Source organism: Geotrypetes seraphini, chromosome 6, assembly GCF_902459505.1.
Source record: "Geotrypetes seraphini chromosome 6, aGeoSer1.1, whole genome shotgun sequence".
NCBI lineage: Eukaryota > Metazoa > Chordata > Amphibia > Gymnophiona > Dermophiidae > Geotrypetes > Geotrypetes seraphini.
This window is the reverse complement of record NC_047089.1, coordinates 27,542,783-27,570,133: the sequence shown is the minus strand read 5'-3', so window position 1 is coordinate 27,570,133 and position 27,351 is coordinate 27,542,783. Positions and strand designations below refer to the sequence as shown.

The 27,351-nt window shown below is 46.1% G+C and overlaps 1 protein-coding gene across 4 annotated transcripts in view; it reads left to right on the top strand.

Annotated features, from left to right (window-relative positions):
- Nucleotides 1-27,351, top strand: part of LOC117363086 (transmembrane 4 L6 family member 1-like) — a 48,800-nt gene that overhangs the window by 16,344 nt on the left and 5,105 nt on the right. For 3 of the 4 annotated variants that reach the window (XM_033950355.1, XM_033950352.1, XM_033950356.1), the window contains exons 3-5: nt 6,074-6,139; nt 22,662-22,807; nt 26,839-27,008. In XM_033950355.1, the coding sequence (XP_033806246.1) occupies nt 6,074-6,139; nt 22,662-22,807; nt 26,839-27,008 (382 nt within the window). The remainder of the gene's footprint in view (nt 1-6,073; nt 6,140-22,661; nt 22,808-26,838; nt 27,009-27,351) is intronic. The other variant, XM_033950353.1, reaches the window with a different exon arrangement.

Below are 27,351 nucleotides of genomic sequence, written 5' to 3'. Positions count from 1 at the left end.
GATATAAGGGAAGGGATGGAGGTAGAAACATAGAAACATAGAAAGATGACGGCAGAAAAGGGCCACAGCCCATCAAGTCTTCCCACCCCACTGACCCACCCCATTAAGTCTGAGTGGTAGTGACCTGGTTCCTTAACTCGACCCTCGAAGGGATCCCACGTGGGTGTCCCATTTATTCTTAAAGTCGAGCACGCTGGTGGCCTTGATCACCTGCACCGGAAGTCTGTTCCAGTGATCTACCACCCTTTCTATGAAGAAATACTTCCTGGTGTCACCTCTAAATTTCCCTCCTCTGAGTTTGAGCGGGTGCCCTCTTGTGACCGAGGGTCCCTTGGGAAAGAATATATCGTTTTCCACCTCGACACGACCTGTGACGTACTTAAACGTCTCAATCATGTCACCCCTTTCCCTGCGCTCCTCTAGGGTATAGAGCTGCAGTTTGCCCAGTCTTTCTTCGTATGATATAGATGATTATTTGCTGTAAACTGGACAGAATGTGGACTTGGGTTATGTGAGGTCCTATGCACTGAAAACTGTTCATATTATATGATATATCATCCTCCTAGTTTATTAATTGCTTGGATGCCAATTAACACATGAGTTTGTTTTTAGAAAAACAATTGATCAAAGGGAGTTAGAACTATAAAGTCTGATGGCATTTATTCAGCCGAACATTGTAAGACAGAGTGGCTGTTAAATATCCTTTAACTCTTTATTGTTACACTCCTTGGATTTTGGCCAGGTACTAGGGACCTGGATTGGCCACCATGAGAATGGGCTACTGGGCTTGATGGACCTTTGGTCTGATCGAGTAAGGCTATTCTTATTTTCTTATGTTTTACTCCAATTTCTTCCTCATCCCCAAGAAAACTCAAGGCCTTAAACCCATTCTTGATCTCTGTTCACTCAATGCCTACTTCATGTGGGGAAATGTTCTGAATGCTCTCTTTTAACCATACTACTTCTAAGACCCAAAGACTGGTTAGCTGCTCTAGATCTTAAGGATGCCTACACCCATATCCCTAGTCATTGCACCAACTGGCAATTCCTCCACTTCAAATTCTTCAACCGTCACTATTGGTACAAGGCGCTTCCTTTTTGGTCTCTCTTCAGCACTGCAAGTCTTCACAAAGTGACTAGCAGTAGTAGCAGTGCATCTATGCAAGCAGCATAACTTGACGACTGACTCCGTGTCCCATTTCAGGGATAGCTTCTGCTCACCATCCAAGCCACCATATCCACACTACAATCATTCAGTTTCCTCATTAACTATGACAAGTCATCTTGTATCCCTGTTCATGCACTCATGTTCATAGACACAAACATAAATATCTGCTCAGCACATGCCTATCTTCCCAAAGAGAGACAAAGAGCAATCATACAAACAGACAAAGTACAATGTTCTATGTCAACAAATGGGGGGGGGAGGTTTGAATCCCTACTCATCTGCAGGAAAGACTATTGCCTCCAAGCAGCATATATTCCAGGTCAGTCAAATATCATAGTGGATTCACTCAGCCACAAACTGAATCCTCATGAGTAGACCCTTAATACCGCAATACTCCAAGACCTATGCCGTCTCTAGAGAACTCCAGTCATAGACCTATTTACCTCGCTGGACAGTGCACAAAGCACAAAGTTTTGTTCACTTCGTCCAGCACCTCAAACCGCCGCATGGGATGCTTTCTCCATTCTGTAGGGAATGCGGGAATGCATCTACCACATGCCTTTCCATTCATTTCCAAAGTTTTTCAGAAAGTTATCAAGAACTCCATACATCTCATCCTAATAGCTCCTCATTGGCTAAGACACATCTGGTATCAGCTTTTCTGGGACCTTAATCAAATTCCACCAGTCCCTTTCGTGACCCACCCAAACCTTCTAACCCAGAAGAACAGTCAGATTCTTCACCCCAATATACCCAACCTCAGGCTAACTACATGGAAGTTGAAAGGAGTGTCCTCGCTACCATCCCAGTCTTCCAATCAGTAAGGACTATTCTCCTAGCCATCAAATGACCCACTACCAGAAAATCTTGTCAATCAAAGTAGACATGTTTTTTCTCATTGAGCTTCTATCCAACATCAGAACCCCCTCAAGTGCCCAATTCCACACCTACTAACTTACCTCCTCCACTTCTCAGATTTAGGCCTCAAGACAAATTCAGTGCACCATTTTTTATTGGTGATTTCCGCCTATCATGATCCAATGGATGGGAAACCAATCTCTCAACAACCCTTGGTGACATGCTTCCTAGGAGACCTCACCAATCTCCAACCTCCTCTTGGTGACCCTCCACTAACATGAGATCTCAACATTGTCTTCAACTAACTCTTAGAAGCCCCCTTTGAACTTATGGGCATCAGCTCATATGGAAGAGAGCTTTTCTTACGCTCAAGCACTGGTAATCTGCTATACATAAGCACAATTCTTCCCTACTACACATGCACAATTCTTCCCTACTACACATGCACAATTCTTCCCTACTACACATGCACCCAAAATTCCTACCTAAGAAGGTTTCCAATTTCCACTTCAATGAGAACATAGTTTACCATCTTTCTTTCTGCCTCTGCATACCTCACCAGCGGAACAACGCCTCCATACCCTGGACTGCAGAGGAGCACTACTTTTTTACCTCAAGGGAACTGCAGCCCTAGGTCATATGAATCAGCTTTTCATCACCTATAACTTGACCAACCCAGGCCAACCAACCTTTAAATGGACCATCTCCATGTGGATTTGCCATTACACTGAATTCTTTTATACTAAACTGCATACTGTCAAATTTGGTGCACAGACTGTGGATTACACACTACAGCTTCTTTAGTGGCTAAATTCCACTCAATCCCAATTCAAGATATCTGCAAAGCTGCAACCTGGCCCTCAGTTCACACTTTTAATAAGCATTAAGATTTGAGCACAGCAAGGACATTCATTTTGGATGATCTATCCTATCCAACCTATTTGCTCTATGATTTATCACCACTACCCTTCTACAGTTAATGGCTAGGGACTCACCAACAAGTGTGCCTGCATATCCCCTGCTTGTCTCCAGGGAAGTTGCTTACCTGTGGCAGGGGAATGCAGCCACACTTACCTTCCCACTATCCCCACTACAATATAAATATTTTTCATCTAGAGACAAAAATGACAGGCAAGAGGAGGAACGTTGGAAGGCAGGAATTCCTGCACATGTCCAGTAAGCCAAACATTTACTGTAGCTTGGATAGAGCATCGACACATAGGAACAGTCTAAGGACTTCACCAACCAGTGTGGCTGCATTCCCCTGCTGTCTACGGAGAACCTCCTTTAAAGGTAAGCAATTTCATTTTGCCTTCAAACATTAGTCAAAAGCTATTAAGTATTGCCATACATTTTGACTATTATCATGCTCCACTATGTATTGTCCAATCATGTCATGACCTAAAATGTACTGTCATGCTCTACATTACCCTGTTCTACTTTATTATGTATACCCTGTTATGCTTTATTATATATGTAAACTCATAATCCATTCTGAGCTCCTCTGGGAGAATGAGATATAAATCTAAATAAATAAATATATTAAATTAGTCCAAGCAAACAATATCATCCTTCTCTTTTTGTTTTGTTTTACATGATCGAAACATTCAAGGTACTGAAGGGGATAGACTTAGTAGATAAGGACAGGTTGTTCATCCTCTCCAAGGTAGGGAGAACAAGAGGGCACTCTCTAAAGTTGAAAGGGAATAGATTCCGTACAAACGTAAGGAAGTTCTTCTTCAACCAGAGAGTGGTAGAAAGCTGGAACGCCCTTCCAGAGGCTGTTAGAGGGGAAAACACCCTCCAAGGATTCAAGACAAAGTTAGACAAGTTTCTGTTGAACAAGAACGTGTGCTGGGAGGGCTAGTCTCAGTTAGGGTGCTGGTCTTAGACCAGAGGGCTGCCGCGTGAGCGGACTGCTGGGCATGATGGACCACTGGTCTGACTCAGCAGTGGCAATTCTTATGTTCTTATGGTCTTATGTTCTTACCATATGAAGAAAAGGTGTTGTATTCAATGCTCCCAGAAAGTAGTGCTCGATGTGACCATGTTTTGCCATGTAGGCTGCTTCAGGGGCATACAACCAGCTGGTGATACACAGTACTGAAAGAAATGGACCCGGAATCATTTCTTTCAGTACTGGTGGAAGTTGTGTTTCGCCAGCTGGTTGTATGCCCCTGACACAGCCTAGTTGGCGAATGTAGCCATGTTGGGTACTACTTCCTGGAAGCATTAAATAAAACATCTTTTCTTCATATGGTCTGCTTCTTGTCTTGTTAGTTTTAAAGTGGATTAATATGGCAATCGCAATATTTGTAAAACCAGGATCCAGTTAGCAAGCACTCATTAAAAGCATGGAGGTGAGCCTACCATAATACTTAGTAGGAGCTCAGTAATCTTTCATTTGGATATGATGTTCCTTCATTTGCATATCTGTGATAAAATCTTTTCAGACCCCTTTGATGAATATGATCACTATTTTTAGGCTGCACACGAGTACTCATAGCATGTATGCTAGAGTTTATTGCGTAGATCCCTTAGAGGCTCTTTCATTAAGATGCACTATGGAATGGGCTTAGACCATCCTAACCCACAACTTTCATACATGTTAAGCTAATTTTTACTGTATCCTGTCAAAAATTACAAAGACTAGGGGACACTCGAAGTTACAGGGAAATACTTTTAAAACCAATAGGAGGAAATTTTTTTTCACTCAGAGAATAGTTAAGCTCTGGAACGCATTGCCAGAGGTTGTGGTAAGAGCGGATAGCGTAGCTGATTTTAAGAAAGGTTTGGACAATTTCCTGGAGGAAAAGTCCATAGGCTGTTATTGAGAGAGACATGGGGGAAGCCACTGCCCACAGTCACATTAGGCACGCCCACAGTCACATTAGCCACGCCCACAGTCACATTAGGCAGCCTAAAGCATTGATAGGCACGATTCTGGCACTTATTTTTTAGGCGCCAGTAGGTGCCTTGAAACTTAGTTGAAAACATTTAAATGGCATTTTTTTACTGAGATTTGGCGCCTATCAGTGACTAAAAAAACAGCACCGTTTAGAGACTGGGCTCATGCAAGTATTTAAAACCTATTGGTTTTAAAAGTATTCCCCTGGTCCATTGTGCCCAGCAGTCCGCTCACACAGCGGCCCTCCAGTCAAAGACCAGTGCCCTGAGACTAGCCCTACCTGCGTGCGTTCCGGTTCAGCAGGAACTTGTCTAACTTTGTCTTGAATCCCTGGAGGGTGTTTTCTCCTATGACAGACTCCGGAAGAGTGTTCCAGTTTTCTACCACTCTCTGGATGAAGAAGAACTTCCTTACGTTCATACGGAATCTATCCCCTTTTAATTTTAGAGAGTGCCCTCTTGTTCTCCCTACCTTGGAGAGGGTGAATAACCTGTCTTTATCTACTAAGTCTATCCTCTTCAGTACCTTGAATGTTTTGATCATGTCCCCTCTCAATCTTCTCTGTTCGAGGGAGAAGAGGCCCAGTTTCTCTAATCTTTCGCTGTACGGCAGCTCCTCCAGCCCCTTAACCATTTTAGTCGCTCTTCTCTGGACCCTTTCGAGTAGTACCGTGTCTTACTTCATGTACGGCGACCAGTGCTGGACGCAGTACTCCAGGTGAGGGCACATGGAATATTGCTACTCCTTGGGTTTTAGCCAAGTAGTACCAGTGACTTGGATTGGCCACCATGAGAACGGGCTACTGGGTTTGTTGGCCCATTGGTCTGACCCAATAAGGCTATTCTTATGTTCTTATAAATGCACAGGACTGGCAAAAATATTAATGTGGGAGCACTTTCTGTCTCATATTTAGGGCTCCTGTGTTAACCTTGCACTAACCAATTAGCACTTGGTAATGTAGACACACTAGCAGGTTAGTACAGACATACCCACTCTCTACTCCCTCAAAAAATATGCTTTAGCTATGACTTAGTGCACTTTAGTGAAAGGGCCCTTTAATGCCCTATAACAAACCCTAAATCTGATTTGTGTGTATGGCTATGTGCTTCTCATATGTTACAAAATGCATCTCATTACAGATGTTCTTGGCATCTTCTATAATAGTAGCTGCAGGACGTAGAGGACAATGTGCTAATAGATGTGGGGTAAGACATTTGCTATCTTGAAAAATGTTAATTTCTGTGTATATATAATTCCAAGACTCTAGGAATGTTCATTTAGATTGTTTTCATTAGCTATTTTTTTAGATTTAAATATTTTTATTAGCAATGCATGCATAAGAACAAATAGCAACAGACTGCAAACCAATACAATCTTTCAGTTGAACATTACAACTGCAAGCATCCCTGTATTGACTGATATAAGAACTACCGTATTTTTTGCTCCATTAGACATACTTTTCCCCTCCCCCCCCAAAAAAAGTGGGTGGAAATAAGGGATTGGAGCGAATACCCAAAGCGCCCCCCCCCCCCGGCGTTACCGTATTTTAATGCTGCCGCCCTCCCTCGCTGGACGTGGCACACTCCCTCCCTGAGATCGGTGCACAAGGCTGGCTGTCTGCCTGGTCCCCGCCTCTTCCCCCGAGAACTGACGGCTGACGCAGCTGTCTCTTCTTCTGTTCTCTCGTGGCGGGAAGCGGTGCGGGACCAGGCAGGCAACCTGGTGTGCCGCTATGCCATGAGAGAACAGAAAAGGAGGCAGCTGCATCAACCGTTCTCGGGGGAAATGGCGGGACCCAGGCAGGCAGCCAGCCAGCCTTGTGCGCCACTCTCAGCGAGAGAAGGCACCAGAAGTAAAAAAAAAAAAAAAAGGTACATGTGGGGGACAACAGTGGAGGAGAAGGAAGTGCCTGGGGGGTGAGGAGGGAGAGACCGGGGCCTGCCCACCCTGCCGAATTAAAAATAGGGAGGGATGAGGGAGAGGCTGGGTCTTTCCTGCTGCCTGCCTGGGGGGGGGGGGGAGGCCTGCCTGCCTACCTACCTATCTGCCCGCCCGCCCTGTCCCCTGTCCCTACCTGCCTGCTTGCCCTGTCCCTGCCTGCCTACCAGCCAGCCACTAAGCCTGCCTGCCTTGTGCCCTGTCCCTAGCTGCCTGCCAGCCACTAGTCCTGCCTGTCCTGTGCTCTGCCTGCCCTGTCCCGGCCTACCACTAGACCACCAGAGGGGAGACAGGATACAGAACCTGGCAAGGAGTGGAGGACAGGGTGCAGAGCTTGGCAAGGATTGTGGGGTTGGGTGCCGAGCCTGGCAGGGAGAATTTGGTTCATAATGTTTTTTTTTCTTGTTTTCCTCCTCTAAATCTAAGGTATGTCTTATGGTCAGGTACATCTAATGGAGCGAAAAATATGGTATATAAGAGAGAGAATTCTCTTTACATTCTCACCTCCCATCTCTAAATAACATAACATAAATCTTTATTTTTATGCCGCACAAGCCTTACAGTTCTAAGCGGATTATAGAATAAACAAAGAACAAATACAACATATTAACATTTGGTAATAAGGATTTAAAGAATAATGACAGGGGAGGAATGAGGGTGAAATAGTGAAAAGGAGATTTCTCAGTGATGAGAGTGTGAGTTATTTGAATTAAATCATCATATTTGAGAAGAGGAGTGTTTTTAAGAGTTTTCTAAAATGTATATAAGAAGATTAAGTTCGGATTAGAAGACTCCACTCTGGATTCTTAGAAGCTGCCTGGTAGGCCAAGAGCCTGAAGATGAGTCTCTTGTGGGTGCAACCCTTAACTGAGGGAAAGGTGAAAAAAGACTGAGGTCTAGAGAAATGATTGGTAAGGTAGGAGGGCAGGAGTCCGTTTAGTGCTTTAAAGAAAAGACAACCTAGTTTGAATAGTACTCGATTCTCCATTTTCAGCCAGTGAAGCATGTGATATTAAGGTGTTATATGTTAAAATTTCTTCAAGTTGAATATTAGCCGGACAGCAGTGTTTTGGATATTGCTCAGTTTCTGGAGGTGTTTCTGGAATTCCCCTAGATGACTAGAAATACCTTGGGCCGGACCCTATAACTGGCACCATTGTCAGCGGCTGCCTTAAAAGCAGCTGTTGATCGCATGTCCATCATGCGATAGCACCAGTTACAGAATCGCGCCTCTGCCAAAGGTAGGCACCAGAAATGTAGGCCTGGGTTTTCCAGGCCTACATTTCTGGCACCTACCTTTGATGTGAATTGTGCCTCCATAGATGCTTTAGGCCGCCTAATGCCACTTCTGCCATTAGCCACGCCCACAGTCACATTAGGCAGCCTAAAGCATCGACAGGCACGATTCTGGCACTTATTTTTTAGGCGCCAGTAGGTGCCTTGAAACTTAGTTGAAAACATTTAAATGGCATTTTTTTTACTGAGATTTGGCGCCTACCAGTGACTAAAAAAACAGCACCGTTTAGAGACTGGGCTCATGCAAGTATGATTCAAACCAGCTCCCAACTTCAGGGCTCATCTGCAAAAGCTTACATGTCAACTGTAATTGAATAGGTAGAACGCACCCTGGAGGAAAGAGTCTGTACATACGGAGTCCATAATTTAATAAATTGGGGGGGGGGGGGGGTTTGCTACTGAACATGTGCAGAAGTGCTGCATCAGCCATCAGACACCCTGTCAACTGTTTAAGCAGTGTAAGCTTGTCTCCGGCAGGGAAACTCATCAGCTTGCCAGGCTTGAGCCCCTTACCAGCCATGGGGGCCAAAGCCTGAAGTGAAGGGTGGCGCCCCCACCACCACCACCACCACCCGTGACTATGCCACAGGTAGATCCACCATTGTTCTTTATAACTGATGCCCAAGATTACCGCCCTCTCACCCCTTTTGAAACGTATCAATAACAGCATTGAATATCTGATCTTGAATGAGCTTTATCCTGCCAATGGAGAGCAACCGGCACAGAGTCAATAGTATTCAAAATTCTAGATTTATGTTCGTTAAGATGAATTGTTACGGGACAAGAGGTACGACTCATGTATGTATATCAAATCACATGGGCATTAGATCACATATACAAAATAAGTAGGATCAAAAGTTATAAGAAACTGGGACTCATATCTTTTGCCTGTGTTTGGAGGGATCTTACTTTGTCCAGTCATAGAACTAGCACACTACTGACAGTGGTCACAGGTAAAATGAAAGCCCAATGACCCTTCTCCCCCATAGTTCTTGATCTTCTATAAGCAGCATATGCACCGATTTTCCTACCTCTTTGAAAGGAAATGATAAGTCGTTCTGGAAAAATATCAAATAGTCCTATCATATGCCAATGTTTACATGCAATCTGAGTGATGACCAAAGATAAGTGAGTAAAATGCAACGCAAAAGTATCCTCAAACCAGAAATAACTTTCATATAATATAAGCCAAGCCCGGGCTCCCCTTAAGAGGAAGGGAGCCAACGGCGCCCAGCCGTTCGGCGCGCGGCGAAGGCGAGCGGTAAAGGCGCTCGCCTTAGCGAGAGCGCCTTTGCGAAGGAGCCTTGAGAAGGAGCCCAGGCAGCCCAGCAACAAACCTAACTTTAACTTTAAAAAAAAAAAATTGTTGTTTCTTCTCACTATTTTCTTCTTTCTCTAACTTTTAGGCTTCTCATTCTTCTCTCTCTCTCTCAACCCTTCAGCTTGTCATCCTTCTCTCTCTCTCTCTACTCTTTCAGCTAGCTGCAAGCCGAAAGCCACTCTCAACCACCGAGGGACCGTAGGAACAAGGAGAAAGAAATGGAGGCTACAGGAACCCAGCAGAGCTACCCAGTTTACTGCGTCGAGTGTCATATGTATGACTACCTCCCCTCCGGGAGGCGGGCATACATATGCGGTCGGTGTCAGGAACTGGAAAGCCTGAGGATGGAGGTCGGCAGACTGAGGGTCAAGGTCCAGGAACTGGAGGGACTGGAGGAACTGCGCAACACAGAGGAGACGAGCTGGCCAACCGAGGACACAGACGGAGCAGGCCTCATTGTGGACCAGGTGAGGGACCTCGAGAAATTCATCGAGGAGGCCTATAGGAAGGTGGAAGGACAGGACCAGCAGCTGCACAGACGGATGTCGGCAGACGAGACCCAGGATCCACAAGGCGAAACCGAGGAAGGACCTAGCGGAGGAACCACACAAGAGGAGGAGACCGTGACTCACCGAGACCCCGAGGGTGAGACACCACACTACACCGAGGACACGGACCTGAGACAGAGGAGGTTGCTGAGGAAAGGGAAGTCTGCTATTATCCCAGGACAAGCAGGCAGCATATTCTTGACTGATGGGTGACGGCACCGACGGAGCCCCGGTACGGACAATTTTAGAGTGATTGCACTCTAAGAACTTTAGAAAGTTCCAGCTCGGCCGCACCGCGCACGCGCGAGTGCCTTCCCGCCCGACAGAGGCGCGCGGGTCCTTCAGTTTCTTAGTTTCCGCGGAGCTAAGAAGACGCGTCTCTCTCAACGGCCGTTGTGAGAGAATCTTTCGTGAATTCCCGCTCGCGAAAACTGGTTCAGGAGATAATATTTCCTTTCCTTTTTTTATTATTTTCTAAAAAAAAAAAAAAAAAAATTGTTTCTTTATTGTTTTTCCATTATTTTCGGTTTTGCCCCAGCGGGGCCTATAGCCACCATCGAGGCCTCGGCCTTCGATTTGGCTGAAGCCGTTTTTACATTCATGCCCCCCCAACCCGGCTTCAAAAAGTGCCAGCGGTGTGCACGGCCAATTTCACTGACGGATCCTCATAATTGGTGCCTTCAGTGTCTTGGTCCCGACCATCGAGCGTCCACCTGCACCCGCTGTGCAACTTTGAAAAAGAGAACTCTTAAGAATCGTGAGATTCAACAAAAATTATTGTTTGGTGCCGAAATGTCTGATTCTACACCGGTACAGACATCGGCACCGGTGCAGTCGGCACCCACATCTTCGACACCACGCGATACCGCGGCGGTGTCGCCTCCAGGTAAGCCGGCTAAGAAGCCTTCCCCGTTAGAACGTCCTCCGGTCTCAGTGGCAGCGAGCCCAATCCTGCCGACCTCGAGGCGCTCACGGAAGCGCTCCGCTCCAATAGAGGTGAGCCCCTCGACATCGGGGTCCTCATCCTCGGAGCGTAGAGCGGCACCGCAGGTACCTTTAAAGAAAAAGACGGTACCGGTGCCTTCCCTTGAGGAGCGTATAGCTACTGTTCTGAGGGCGCAACTTAAAGAACAGCTACAGCACCTCTTACCTTCAGTCCTGGCATCGACCATACCGGTACCAGTCCAGTCTGAGCCACCGGTACCGATAGTGGACCGTCCTATTTTATCGACGCCCACTCTATCGGTACCGGTACAGTCGGTTTCCTCTGTCTCCATGCCGATTCTAGCGCCGGAGCCGAGAGCTCACCATCAAGCTGTACAGACTTCGGCTCCGGTGCGTACCGTAGCATCTCCCGGTACCGAATCTGGCAGGTCGGGGAAGTCTCTTCACAAGTCCCGGCATTTAGAGCCTTCTACTCCAGAGTCTCGAGACCGGAGTTATCAGGTTCGAGACCCTGACTTATGGGGTGACTCAGAGGATCATCTTCTTTCGGAGGGAGAATGCTCTTCTGGTGATGAGGACCCGTCTGTTTTAGGAGCCTCTTCTAAACCAGAAGTGTCTTCCTTTTCTTCCTTTTTGAAGGAAATGTGTGACTCTCTCTCCATTCCTTTGGAGGCTGAGTCAAAGAAATCCAAGGCTTTTTTGGATGCCTTGGACTTTGACCAGCCCCCAAAGGAATATCTTAAATTACCTCTCCATGATATTCTGAGAGAGACGTTTTATAAAAATCTGGAAACTCCTCTGACTATTCCTGGAGCTCCCAGAAAATTAGACTCATTGTATAAAGTCATTCCTATCCCTGGGTTTGACAAGCCCCAACTACCTCATGAGTCCCTTTTGGTTGAGTCCACCTTAAAAAAGTCCAAAGGGGCTAGTGTTTATGCCTCAGTCCCTCCTGGCAGAGAAGGCAAATCTATGGACAAGTTTGGTAAAAGGCTATACCAAAACGCTATGTTAGCTAATCGATCAGGAAATTATGCTTTCCATTTCTCTTTTTACCTTAAGCATTTAATCCAAAATCTCACTGCTTTTGAGAAATATCTTCCTGATCGGAAAAAGCCTTCTTTTCACCAGACTTGTTCATCTCTGTTGCAGCTCCGAAAATTCATGGTAAGATCCATATATGATACTTTCGAGCTGACCTCCAGGGCCACAGCCATGTCAGTGGCCATGCGACGACTAGCCTGGCTTCGTGTTTCAGAACTGGACGTTAACCACCAAGATAGGCTAGCCAATACACCTTGCTTAGGGGATGAGCTGTTTGGAGATTCCATGGACTCCACAACTCAAAAATTGTCCGCTCATGAGACCAGATGGGACACACTTCTGAAGCCTAAAAAGCCTCCTCCATCCAGGCCTTTTCGTCCACAGTCATCCTACCAGCGTAGATTTGTGGCTCGCCCTCTGCCTCAAACTGCACAACAGCCGAGACGTCAGAGGCAACAACGTCCAGCTGCTAGACAACCTCAGCAGCAGCAGCAGGTAAAACCTACACCTGCTCAAAAGTCCACTCAGCCCTTTTGACTTGGTTCTCCAAAACATAGCCAGTCTTGCTCCTTCTACCCAAATTCCACAGCCTATAGGAGGACGCCTTTCTTATTTCATAAGCCGTTGGGAACTTATCACGTCAGATCAGTGGGTCCTGAATATCATTCAACACGGCTACTCTCTCAACTTCCAATCTCTACCTCCTCCAAGTCAACCAAAAGAGTCTGCTTTGCACACACCTCAGTCTCTTCTTCTTCTCCAGGAGGTTCAATCCCTTCTCATTCTAAATGCCATAGAGGAGGTCCCTCTAGATCAAAAAGGACAGGGATTCTACTCCCGTTACTTTTTGGTCCCCAAAAAAACAGGAGATCTCAGACCCATTCTAGATCTCCGCGATCTCAACAAATATCTGGTCAAAGAAAAGTTCAAAATGCTCTCTCTAGCCACTCTTTATCCTCTACTGAATCAAGGCGACTGGCTATGTTCCCTCGATCTCAAAGAAGCATACACTCACATACCAGTCAATCTGGCTTCCAGACAATACCTCCGCTTCATGGTCAATCGTTGTCATTACCAATACAAGGTGCTACCCTTCGGCCTTGCCTCCTCTCCAAGAGTGTTTACCAAATGTCTGATTGTGGTAGCTGCTTTTCTACGCTCCCACCACCTTCAGGTGTTTCCTTACCTAGACGATTGGTTGATAAAGACCAATTCTTCTCAGACAGTGCTCCAAGCCACCAACCAGACCATCAGGTTTCTTCAAATTCTAGGGTTCGAGATCAATTTACCCAAATCTCATCTCATCCCCACTCAGAGGCTTCAATTCATAGGAGCTATCTTGGACACAACCCTCATGAGAGCGTTCCTACCGTCCAATCGTCTCCAGACTCTTCAGTCTCTATGTCAGCAGGTGCTTCCACTGCCGTCCATCTCAGCAAAGCGAATGATGATTCTCTTGGGTCACATGGCTTCCACAGTTCATGTCACACCCCTCGCACGTCTTCACCTGCGCACTCCTCAATGGACCCTGGCTACTCAGTGGTCCCAAGCGACGGATCCTTGCTCACGACACATATCTGTGACATCATCTCTTCGTCAGTCTCTTCAATGGTGGTTGGTATCCTCAAATCTATCCAGAGGTCTTCTGTTCCATCAGCCCCCTCATCAACTGGTCATCACCACCGACGCCTCTCTTTATGCATGGGGAGCTCACTTGAACGAGTTCCAGACTCAAGGTCTTTGGACAGCCCAGGAAAAGAAGCATCAAATCAATTTCCTGGAACTCAGAGCGATGTTTTATGCCCTCAAGGCCTTCCAACATCTTCTCTTTCCTCAGGTCCTTCTGTTGTGCACAGACAATCAAGTTGCGATGTACTACATCAACAAACAGGGTGGGACAGGCTCTCGCCTTTTATGCCAAGAAGCCCAAAAGATCTGGAATTGGGCCATAGATCACCATCTCTTCCTGAAAGCTATCTACATTCAGGGAGCACAGAATTCTTTAGCGGACAAACTCAGCAGAATTCTCCAGCCTCACGAGTGGACACTCGATCCTGTAACTCTGCAGTCTATCTTCACTCAATGGGGCACTCCTCAGATAGACCTCTTTGCAGCTCCTCACAATCACCAGCTGCCCCTATTCTGCTCCAGACTTTACTCTCCTCACCGTCTGGCAGCGGATGCTTTTCTCCTCGACTGGTCGAATCTGTTCCTGTACGCCTTCCCTCCTCTGCCTCTAATGTTGAGAACCTTATTCAAGCTCAAGAGGGAACGAGCCACCATGATTCTGATTGCTCCGAGGTGGCCCAGGCAACATTGGTTCTCCCTTCTACTTCAACTCAGTTCCAGGGAACCTTTTCTTCTTCCTCTGTTTCCTTCTCTGCTTACACAACAGCAGGAAACCCTTCTACATCCCAACCTCCAGTCTCTGCACCTGACAGCTTGGTATCTCTCGGGCTGACGTCTCATGATACTCTTTTATCTCAGCCTGTTCGTTCCATTCTGGATGCCTCCAGGAAACCAACCACTCTGCAATGTTATCATCAGAAGTGGACGAGATTTTCCTCCTGGTGTTTTCTTCATCATCTTGATCCCACTTCCCTGGCAGTGGAGACGTTGTTGGACTATTTGCTCTCTTTGTCTGACTCTGGCCTTAAGTCTTCTTCCATCAGAGTCCACCTCAGTGCCATTTCAGCTTTTCATGAGCCAGTCCATGGAAAACTTCTCTCAGCTCATCCCCTGGTGTCCAGGTTCATGCGTGGGCTTTTCAATGTGAAACCACCTCTTAAAGCCCCTCCTGTTATCTGGGATCTCAATGTGGTTCTTTCTGCCTTAATGAAGCCTCCATTTGAACCTTTGGCTACCTCTCCTTTCAAGTTTCTCACTTGGAAAGTGCTTTTCCTTATTGCCCTTACCTCTGCCAGGAGGGTCAGTGAGCTTCATGCACTGGTCGCAGATCCACCCTTTACGGTTTTTCACCATGACAAGGTGGTTCTGCGTACACATCCAAAGTTTCTCCCTAAGGTTGTCTCTGAATTCCATCTCAACCAATCCATTGTTCTACCGGTTTTCTTTCCAAAACCTCATTCTCATTCTGGAGAACAAGCTCTACATACTTTGGATTGTAAAAGGGCTCTGGCTTACTATCTAGAGCGTACGAAACCCCACAGATCAGTCCCTCAACTTTTTCTGTCCTTTGATCCAAATAAATTGGGACGTCCCGTTTCTAAACGTACGTTGTCTAATTGGCTGGCAGCGTGCATTTCATTCTGTTATGCTCAGACCGGACTGACACTGGAAGGTTCTGTCACGGCCCATAGAGTCAGAGCAATGGCAGCATCTGTAGCTTTCCTCCGTTCCACTCCTATTGAGGAAATCTGCAAGGCTGCTACTTGGTCCTCAGTTCACACTTTTACATCTCATTATTGTCTGGATGCTTTCTCCAGACGGGATGGACACTTCGGCCAATCTGTTTTGCAAAATTTGTTTTCTTAATGGCCAACCTTCCCTCCATCCCTCTTTTTGTTAGCTTGGAGGTCACCCATCAGTCAAGAATATGCTGCCTGCTTGTCCTGGGATAAAGCACAGTTACTTACCGTAACAGGTGTTATCCAGGGACAGCAGGCAGATATTCTTGCGTCCCACCCACCTCCCCGGGTTGGCTTCTTAGCTGGCTTATACTAACTGAAGGACCGCGCGCCTCTGTCGGGCGGGAAGGCACTCGCGCGTGCGCGGTGCGGCCGAGCTGGAACTTTCTAAAGTTCTTAGAGTGCAATCACTCTAAAATTGTCCGTACCGGGGCTCCGTCGGTGCCGTCACCCATCAGTCAAGAATATCTGCCTGCTGTCCCTGGATAACACCTGTTACGGTAAGTAACTGTGCTTTGTGGTAGGAGACTCGATCTTGAGAGAGGTAGATAGTCACGTAGCTGGAGGAAGGGAGGACCGGCTAGTGACTTGTCTCCCAGGGGCCAAGACACGAGACGTCTCTGATAGGATCGAGAGGATCCTGGATGGAGCAGAGACAGAGGAGACAGCGGTGATAATCCACGTCGGAACGAATGATGTGAGCCGGAGGAACTTCAGCATGGCCACGCTGACTGACCAGTTCAGGGTCCTGGGACGAAAACTGAAGCGGAATACCCGGAGGGTAGCATTCTCAGAGATCCTACCTGTACCGAGAGCAGATGCAAAGAGGCAGGCAGACCTCCAGGCTGTGAATGCATGGTTGAGGAGATGGTGCCAGGAGGAGAGCTTCCACTTTGTGAGGAACTGGACGTCCTTCTGGGGAAAGAGTAAGCTCTACCGGCGGGATGGCCTGCACCTGAGCACAGAGGGAACTAGACTACTGGCTGCCAATGTGAGGAAGGAGATCGAGAGGGCTTTAAACTGAGGAGAGGGGGAAAGCCGACAGCTGATCTGATGTTGACGCTTCGGACAACAGTATCCAGAACAGATACTGAACGGGCTGACTGCAAGGAAGAAGTAGAGGGACCGGTGGATCTCATGATCAGACAGCGAGGGAAACAACAGGTAAAGGGAGCTTGCTGGGAGAAGGAGGAGACTGAGGGGCATGGAGACACAGGGGGACTGGATGGCAAGAAAGCGAAAGCTGAGGGCATTATAGGGGCTAAACAAGGCGAGGGGGATCGAACAGAGGCCGGGGCCCAGGAGGGGGCAAGAAAACCCAGAGGAAAAGCGGGGAAGTGGAGTGGCGGAAATGTGGGGAAGCTGAAAGCTACAAGGGTAAAGGCGGAGGGCAAAGCAGAAGTACAGGGAACAGGAGAGGCGGCCCAGGTGAATGCAGAGGTGAATGCAGAGGTGGAGGAAAAACGACGAGACCTGCGGTGCTTCTACACAAATGCAAGAAGCCTCAGGGCCAAGATGGGTGAACTAGAGGTCGTGGCCAAGGGGGAAGACCTGGATATAATTGGAATTACAGAAACATGGTGGACTGAGGAGAATCAATGGGATGTGGCGCTGACGGGGTACAAGCTCTACAGGAGGGACAGGACCCACAAGAAGGGGGGAGGCATAGCACTATATATAAAGAACTCTATCGACTCAGTCGGGATGGATATGGCAAAGAAGGCAGAGGGGCTGGAATCGCTATGGGTCAAATTGCCGGGAAACAAGGGTGCAGACATAAAACTGGGGATGTACTATCGCCCACCCAGTACGCCAGAAGGAGTCGGACACGACTTGGAAGCTGAACTGAGACAGGAGTGCAGGACTGGAAATGTAACAGTGATGGGGGACTTTAACTACCCGGGGATAGACTGGAGTACGGGTCACTCCAACTGCACTAGGGAAACAGGATTTGTAGAAGCTGTGAGGGACTGCTTCATGGAGCAACTGGTCAGGGAACCGACGCGAGGGAGTGCTACTCTTGACCTCATCCTGAACGGATTAGGGGGGCCTGCAAGCGGGGTAGAAGTGGGAGGACCACTAGGCAACAGTGACCACAATGCGATCAGATTCACATTAGAAAGGGGGACACCCATAGTAAGGAGGACCGCAACAACTGCGCTCAACTTCAAGAAAGGGAACTATGTTGCTATGAGGAAAATGGTGGGGAAGAAGCTCAGAAATATCTTTAAGATGGAGACTGTGGAAAGCGCCTGGACCCTATTCAGGGACACCCTGCAAGAAGCACAAAAAATGTACGTCCCCAATTTCAGGAAAGGCTGCAAGAACAAGCGGTCAAAGGACCCGATTTGGATCTCAGCAGAAGTAAAGAGGGCAATAAATGACAAAAAAGTATCCTTCCGGAGATGGAAAAAGGACCCAACGGAGGAAAACCACCAGGCGCACAGGAAATGCCAAAAAGAATGCCACCGAGAGGTTAGAAAAGCAAAAGGGAAATACGAAGAGGGGCTGGCCAGGGAGGCAAAAAACTTCAAGGCATTCTTCAGTTACATAAAGGGGAAACGACCAGCGAGAGAGGAGGTGGGGCCGTTGGACGATGGGGATAGGAAGGGAGTGATTAAGGAGGATAAAGAGGTAGCTGAGAGGTTGAACACGTTCTTCTCGTCGGTTTTCACGAGAGAGGACACATCTAATATACCGGACTCAGAGGAGCTCATGAGTGGGGAACAGGCTGAAAAATTGGAACACATAGAGGATGTCCTCAAACAGATAGACAGGTTAAAATGCGGCAAATCACCGGGTCCGGACGGGATCCACCCAAGGGTTCTGAAGGAACTAAGACAGGAAATAGCGGGCACAATCCAGCATGTTTGTAACCTATCCTTGAAAACTGGAGAGGTACCAAAGGACTGGAAATTGGCAAATGTCACACCTATCTTCAAGAAGGGATCGAGGGGTGACCCTGGGAACTACAGGCCGGTGATCCTGACTTCAATTGTAGAGAAGATGGTGGAAGCTATGATCAAGGACGGCATTTGCGAGCACATTGAAAGAAATGGTCTACTGAGAACAAGCCAGCACGGATTCTGTAAGGGAAGGTCGTGCTTAACGAACCTTCTGTACTTCTTTGAGGGAATAAGCAGTCGGGTGGACAATGGGGAACCCATCGACATCATTTACCTCGATTTTCAAAAGGCTTTCGACAAGGTGCCACATGAAAGACTGCTTAGGAAGCTGTGGAACCACGGGGTGGGAGGAGATGTGCACAGATGGATCGAGCACTGGTTGTCGGGTAGACTGCAGAGGGTTGGAGTAAAGGGCCAATATTCTGACTGGCGGGGAGTCACAAGCGGTGTGCCACAGGGATCGGTGCTGGGGCCGTTACTCTTCAACATATTTATCAATGACCTGGAAAAAGAGGCAAAGTGCGAGGTCATAAAATTTGCAGATGATACCAAACTGTGCGGCAGAGTTAGGTCCAGGGAGGAGTGTGAGGACCTGCAAAGGGACCTGGAGAAGCTGGAGGACTGGGCAGACAAATGGCAAATGCGCTTCAATGTGGAAAAATGCAAGGTCATGCATATAGGGAAAAAGAACCCGTTGTTCAACTACAAAATGGGGGGGGCATTGTTGGGAGACAGCAGACTTGAGAGAGACTTGGGTGTGCTGGTGGATGCATCACTGAAGCCATCTGCACAGTGCGCAGCAGCCTCGAAAAAAGCCAACAGGATGCTGGGCATCATAAAGAGGGGCATCACAACCAGGACGCGGGAAGTCATCATGCCATTGTATCGAGCGATGGTGCGTCCGCATCTGGAATACTGCGTGCAGTATTGGTCGCCATACCTCAAGAAGGACATGGCGGTGCTTGAGAGAGTCCAAAGGAGAGCGACGAAACTGGTAAGAGGGCTGGAACACTGCCCATACGCCGAGAGGTTGGATAAGCTGGGGCTCTTCTCCCTGGAAAAAAGGAGGCTCAGGGGAGATATGATAGAGACCTTCAAGATCATGAGGGGCATAGAGAGGGTGGATAGGGACAGATTCTTCAGACTGAAGGGGACAACAGGTACGAGGGGGCACTCGGAGAAACTGAAGGGAGATAGGTTCAAAACAAATGCAAGGAAGTTTTTTTTCACCCAGAGGGTCGTGGACACTTGGAATGCGCTGCCGGAGGAGGTGGTCGGGCAGAGTACGGTACAGGGATTCAAACAGGGATTGGACGGATTCCTGAGGGATAAAGGGATCGTGGGATACTGAGAGAAGTATCCAGGAAATAAGTATAGAAACCCGACCAGGTCGTGCATGTGCAAAACCGGAGGGTTAGGACTTCGATGGGAAGATAGGACTTCAATGGGAAACCAGGGTGGCAAGGGGGCCCCTTCTGATGATTCAGACAGGTGACCTGTTTGGGCCGCCGCGGGAGCGGACTGCTGGGCATGATGGACCTATGGTCTGACCCGGCGGAGGCACTGCTTATGTTATGTTATGTTATATTAGAGATTCAATTGGATTGTTCTCTCTGGCTAAAAGCTTGTTCCATCACTTGCATTGCTCCATCTGGTGGAATCATGATAATAATAATAATAATATAATAATAATAACTTTATTTTTCTATACCGCCATAGTCAGGTGACTTCTAGGCGGTTTACACTGTAAGAAGGCTGGACATTCAGCGAATAACAAGAGGTCTCAATACAATACAATAAGTCAACATACAATACAATACAAAACAATACAATACAATACAATGAGTCTGTATACAACACAGTACAATATAATACAACGAGTCTAAATATAATACAATACAATAAGTCTGAAGACAACACCATACATAAGTCTAAATACAGTATCGTACAATGAGTCTAAATATAATACAATGATATACAAGGATACAGTGGGGCTCATTTTCAAAACAGAAAGATGTCCAAAAAAACGGCATAAAGTGGCACTCTGACATGTTAATCACCAAAATGCCCAAATTTTCCATTTTCAAAACCTATATCCTAGATGTTTTTCTAAGCTATTTGCTGTAGTATGTCTAAATCTCAAGGGGGTGTGTTAGGAGCATGTTTTCAGCAGGCTTAGCACTTGGACGTCCTGCAGCAATAATTGAACATTTCACAAAATGTCCAGGATGCCATTTACTGTTTACATTTATCACAGCTCTATAAATAAATTCAATTTAAATATAATTACAATAATAGTGAAGTGTTCAGACCAATACCCATAAATTCAGTGATCTCACCGAACTGGAGTATGTTTGGGACCATCATATCACTTCTTTCGTCCCTTTGCCAGCCTCTTTCATTTATACAATACATTACATTACATTACATTACATTACATTACATTAGTGATTTCTATTCCGCTTGTGCCTTGCGGTTCTAAGCGGATTACATTAGAAGATGGCTGGTCATTTCCAGGCGATGACATTACAATTATTTGTATAACTTTACAAACTTTGCATACCTAACTTTACATAACTTTTCGTACATAACTTTACATAACTTTACGTGGAGTTACTTTGCGTTACTTTACATTATCCTTACCGTGCTTGCATAACTTGCATTAAGTTTACATAATTTATCTTACATAATTTATCTTACATAACTTTACAAGACTTTACGTAGGGTTACTTTGTGTTATTTTACCTTATTATTCCAGTACATTGCATAACTTACATTACATAATATTACAAAGCATAACCTTATGTTATATTACAAAGCATAACCTTATTTTACATTACATAATATTACAAAGCATAATCTTATGTTACCAAAAAATCGTCTGTTCCTAGGTTGTTATATCTGATTTTTCGGTATTTGGGGAAACAGTGTTTCTGGATATGAGTTGGCTTATCGCCCGTTGCAACTAGATTAGATGTTGCCTATGGGGACGAAATTGCAGTTGGGTGTGAGTTGCAGGAGGTTATGAAGGGTGAGAAGATGAGGGTAGATTATAATATTGGGATGTGTTTTTTGAATAGTATAGATCTTATTGTGTATACTTGTAAGGAGATAGATTTCACTTATCTTAAAGAAAACTTCAAAGGGCTTGGCCTCTGTCTCCTTCGTCTCCAGCTGCGGTGAGATTAAAGTGCAAAAACCTTAAAGTGCTTTGTGCTACTTGTGCTTGCCATTGCGAACGTGCTTGCTAAAATTAGTCGATATTAAGCCCGGCCCCCTGACTCGAGTTTCGGGTCCTTCGTCAGGAGGAGTCCCTGTAAGGCTTACTACAACTGGGTTACCATCAAAGAAAGAGCACGCTGAGAATCCGGCTGCCTGCGTGCCTTATATGTACATAGTAGTATACATATAAGGCACGCAGGCATAGTAGTGATGTACATATAAGACACGCAGGCAGCCGGATTCTCAGCGTGCTCTTTCTTTGATGGTAACCCAGTAGTAGTAAGCCTTACAGGGACCCCTCCTGACGAAGGACCCGAAACTGTGAAGTTCACAGCAGTGCCTGCTAAGGTGCCCCACTACTCTGCTGACATGTCTGTGTGGCCATTCTACTAGAACTGCTGGCCCCTCCTATGTTCAAATGATTTGTTTTGTGCATTTTTCATTTGGACATCTCATTGGTTGAAAATGGCCAAAAAAAGATAGACACATTGAAGGCAGAAGGGGGTAACTTCTGTAAAGGATGCCTAAAGTTAGGCATCCACAATGTGGGTATCCAGCAACTTAGGTGTCCAAATAAATTGAATAATAAGCACAATTAATGACTTTAACAAGCAATAATTGAAAGTTAGACGTCCAAAGGCTGGGCGCGATTCACAAAATAGGCCCATTGGGAAAAGCAGCGCCTAATGGGATAGACGTGGGCATGGTTTTAATATGGACGTCCATTTACAGAAATGCATGCTGCTCAGCGTCCTAATGCTTCTACATTCTCGCCTAAAACGTAGGCGTTGCAAAGCCAGGTCTTCTTTTGGGCAAGTAGGGATCAATTTGCCTCAGTACACAAGGCTCATGGGCGAGAGTTCCAGAAGGAAGGGCCTAAGTAGAAAAAAAGCAGATGGTCAGATGGAGTTGCAATGCTTGAGAAAGAGATGCAAGTGTGAGAAGGAACTTAGAGGAGGAGCATAGATGATGGATTGGTCTATATGGATTGGTCTATATGGGGCTATGGTTGATGCAAGGTACGGGGCGAACCTGTGAAGATAGCATTGTGGATTAGCATAAGGATCTTGAATTGAAAGTGATATTTCACAGCTAACCCCTATAGGTATATTACGCATGTTGGTGCTTCTCCTTTTCAGATGTTTATATCTGTGATTTTTGCTGCAGTGGGCATTGCAGGAGCCCTATACTGTATGATCATTTCATCTATGGCTTTGGTTGAAGGTCCTCTTTGTGATACAGGTGATGGAAAATACATTTACCCATTCAGGACCAACCAGACAGAGTAAGTGTATATAATAACCAGAAATAATGTCTAGAAAACCTATTTTGCATGACTGTATATGATATCTATTGCTTATAAAATATTGTAACCATGATTTTTCTTGAAATGATAAGAAAATGTGTTATCTACACTGTACTCTTTTATCCAACACAAGGGAAGCCATGGTGTCATTATGCACCCATGGAGTTCCCACAATTTTCTGACAAGGAAAATATTTGCTTCAGATCTCTTAAGGCTGTGGAACTCTCATGGATCTCTTGCACAAATTACACAGCCACACAGATTTGGAGGATATTCCAAGAGCAAGATGTTTACTGAGGTACTTGTGAAATTGAAATAACCTGGCAAAAGCATACACTTTGGTAATATTCACAACTAAAACACAAATCTCAAATGGTCACAGAAGTACAGTTCATAGGCTAAACCAATCACAACATGGGATTCCTCTGACTTCTAGATCCTTATCAGAATACAATGTTAAGACTTTTCAGTCTATGGGTTTTCTTATGTTGATACCCACTAAAAAAATGAAATCCCCTCTTCTGTGATTTCTGCTCTGAGAATTCCCTAGATATTGATACAGAAAGAGGAACCCCTTTCTAGTAACCTCATGCCTGAGTTGAAAGAGGCATTGTAACAAGAGATGATTGTGCAGGGCCAACAACAGGCTGACACTCTTGAGGGAATGTTAGCCCAAGTGAAGAAGCAGGTACAAGAAATAGAGACTAAAGTAGCCAGCAGTCAAGTTCAACAACAGGAGATGTTGCAGCAATTTAAAAAAATACAAGCAACACAGGAGCTGCTGAGGGAGTGGAGCCGGATAGTTTGGTTAAGCAAAGTCAGACCAATAAGGCCCTGCAGATAGGGACCGTTAAGGACTCGGTGAAGGGGGTAGGGGGTAGTGTTACGCAACTACAAGATCAGCTGCAGGAGCGTCTGGAAGAGATAGCCCAGGTTCTTACTGTAATCACAGTAAGGGTAGAGGAGTTGGAAGATGCGGAGCCCTATACTAAAGTTGAGAACTCCAGAACCCCTGAACCTGCAGTCCTACATTGACCTGAGGATTTTGAAAACCTCTGTTCTGACCCACGCCCGGAAGAAAGGAAATATAGAAACAGGCGATGCCGTTAGCATTTAGGTTCCGGTTTGTTCATGCTTATCAGAAAAAGAATGCTTTTAAGGACGGAGGTATGTGACCAGGCAGGATCCGTCCTTGCCTGATCACAGTGATTTACTTGTCATCCACCAGGGGGAGCCAGTAGAACTAAGGACTTACAAGGCATTCAGTATCTGGGTCACCACCATGAGACCCTATGGAGAAACGCACATTTTAAGGTAGGGATGGGTTTCAGATAGGGTTACCAGACGTCCGGATTTTAAAACCCAGTAGTTTGTCCAGATTTTGAAAAGCCTCCTCTAAATCAGTGTTTTTCAACCTTTTTACACCCGTGGACCAGCAGAAATAAAAGAATTATTTTGTGGACCGGCAAACTACTAGGACTAAAATTTAAAAACCCCGTTTCCACCCCATCTCTGTGAGCTCGATCCCTGCAAATCATCTGATCCTATCCACACAAGCCTCAGTTATGATTTTATATTGAATGTATTTTATTAAAGTATAAAAAGAAACAATATTCTGTAAAATTGTTATTTTATAAATACAAATAATACAGAGCAAGGATGAACAAAACCCCTATCTCCCCTCCCTTCACATATATCCCCTCTACTATCAAGAAAACTGAACAAGCCAAATTATTACAGAATGCTACACAGAAATATCATGCTAACAGAATACTGCAATCACACATGACAGGAATAGTTTTAGGGGAGTGCAACTAGGGCAACTGCCCCCTGGTCAGATAGCGCCCTAAGCCAGCTGGAAGCTAAAGAAGCACTGCCTGGGCTTTGCAGTCACCAGTTATGTCTAATACCAGCTCTAGCAGGATATATATTTCAAATCTGATATATTCTAATGACAAAATAGAAATAAAATTATTTTTTTCTACCTTTTGTCGTCTCTGGTTTCTGCTTTCATCTTCTTTTCACTCTCTTCCTTCCAGCGTCTGCCTTCTCTGTCTCTTCAGTCCAGCATCTGCCCCTTCCATCCACTGACTGTCCTCTCCCCCTTCCATATGGTATCTGTCTTCTTTCTATGCCCCTCTCCCCTTTCCATCCAGCCTGCGCCCCCTCTCTCCTTTTTACATGATTCATTCCAGCTTCACTGCTCTCTTCATTTTTATCTCTCCTACACCAGATCTACCATCATTGTCCCTCTCTGCTTATTTTTCTGCTGACCCCTTCCCATCATCAATCTCTCTACTTTCTCATCTTCTACATCTCTCCCCTTCCCCTCCTCTAATCTCCCTGCCAGCTGTTTCCTTCCTTTTTTCCTTCTCCCTTCCTTCCTCCTCCTGTCCAGCAGTAACTCTCTTCCCTTCCTCCTCTCCCAGCAGTATCTCTCCTTCTCCTTCCCTCCAGGTCCAGTAGCAGCTGTCCCTTTTTTTCCTTTACCCAGCAGCTTCCCAGCCTCCTTTCCCTCCTCCCCTCCCAGCAGCATCTCTCCTTCTCCTTCAGGTCCAGTAGCAGCTGTCCCTTTTTTTCCCTTGCCCAGCAGCTTCCCAGACTCCTTTCCCTCCTCCCCTTCCAGCAGCATCTCTCCTTCTCCTTCCCTCAAGGTCCAGTAGCAGCTGTCCCTTTTTTTCCCTTACCCAGCAGCTTCCCAGACTCCTTTCCCTTCTCCCCTCCCAGCAGCATCTCTCCTTCTCCTTCCCTCCAGGTCCAGTAGCAGCTGTCCCCTTTTTTCCCTTGCCCATCAGCTTCCCAGATTCCTTTCCCTCCTCCCCTCCCAGCAGCATCTCTCCTTCTCCCTCTCCAGGTCCAGTAGCAGCTGTCCCCTTTTTTTTACCATGTCCAGCAGCTTCCCAGCCTCTAAAAGTGGCTTTCTCCCCTCCCAGCAACTCTCCTTACTTGCCAGCGCAGCGATTCAGGAAGGCAGCCTCTGGTCCTTTGTTGGGTAGCACCGCCTCTGAGGAAAGTGGAAGTTGCATCATCAGAGGTGGCTGCGACTCAGCAAAAGCTCCAAGGCTGCCTTCCTGAATCGCTGCACTGATAAGTAAGGAGAGCCGCTGGGAGGAGAGAAAGCACGCTGTCGGAAGCTCCCCATGACTACAACTCGTCGATCTTGCCGGTCCTATGCGGACCGGCAGGAAATTGGAGATGTTGATCTCGCCAGTCCTGTGTGGACTGGCAGGAATTTTCTGCGGACTGGCACCAGTCCGTGGATCAGCGGTTGAAGAACTGTGCTCTAAATCACATCGGGCAAGAGGAAATCCGCACATGCGTGGATTTCCTCCTGCCCAATGAGAGCAGGCAGCGGTCCGAATTTTACTATAGTAAAATCTGGCAACCCTAGGTTCAGAGACAGGTGAACATGCAAGGGCAAAGGCCCTAGGAGCACAGGCCCCTGTGCGGCCACCCCTGTTGCCACTGCTTAAGGCTGGCCCTGACTGTACGTTAGTGAAAGAACTTCCAAAGAAAGTACTTGATGACTCTGAATGATACTCAAATTTTCTTGAAGTCGCTATTTAGCAGGAGTTAAGCAGGTAGGAGCAGCTTCTTTCTGGATAACTCCTGCTGGCTAGGTCTGGCACAAATTTTCATCAGTACTTAACCTGCAAGTGCCACTGATTATCTGCCCTGACTGCCTTGGTACTATCTGGTTAGTGCTGGGGCAGTCTGAGATTGGAACTAAGGTAGAGCTGGAAGTTTTCCAGGCACTGCCAATATTAACACTGGATTGGATGTCTTTGCTCAGCTGGATAGCTATTCTGGTACTAGCTCTGAATATCTGGGTCTAAATACCTTGTGATGACCAGCACTTTGAAAAAACACTGCTGATCTCCACGGGCTGAATATTGTCTGACTTGATGCCTGTGATATGCCCTGTAATTTAGTATAACTCCAAACCGTGTGAGAAACAGAAAACATTGTATGACAATTTTTCTACTATTTTCATTGCTTTATCTGAACAGGAATATTTATTTGCACAATCGTACTTTATGGAACATTTGCAAGGAGCCTAAGAATGTGATTCTTTGGAATATTGTCTTTTTGTCCATTCTCTTGTGCATTGGCATAGTTGAAGTTTTTCTTTGCATTATTCAAGTCTTCAATGGAATTATCGGCGTCTTTTGTGGTACAGGTATGGAGAATTGAAGGGCAAGAGCCTATATTTAGCATAGTGTATTTTTAAGAATAAGTAGGGGGAAATATTTTGTGTTAATTCAGTTAGTAGATTTAACAACCCAAAAAGGGTATCTAGGTAGGAATTGGGATATCAGGATTAAGTCATTAACAATTCTGTGAGTATTTTATAAGAGACTCTGCTGAATGCAGTCTTTTATAAAATGCTTATAAGGATGCCAGCAAATACACATCCAGTGGTGGTCATCTTTGAAGCCCTATTTGTGATTTAGATGTTACTAAACCACAATTCAGATGTGTATAATGTATACATATCTAAATCCTGATTTTAGAAAGCTGGG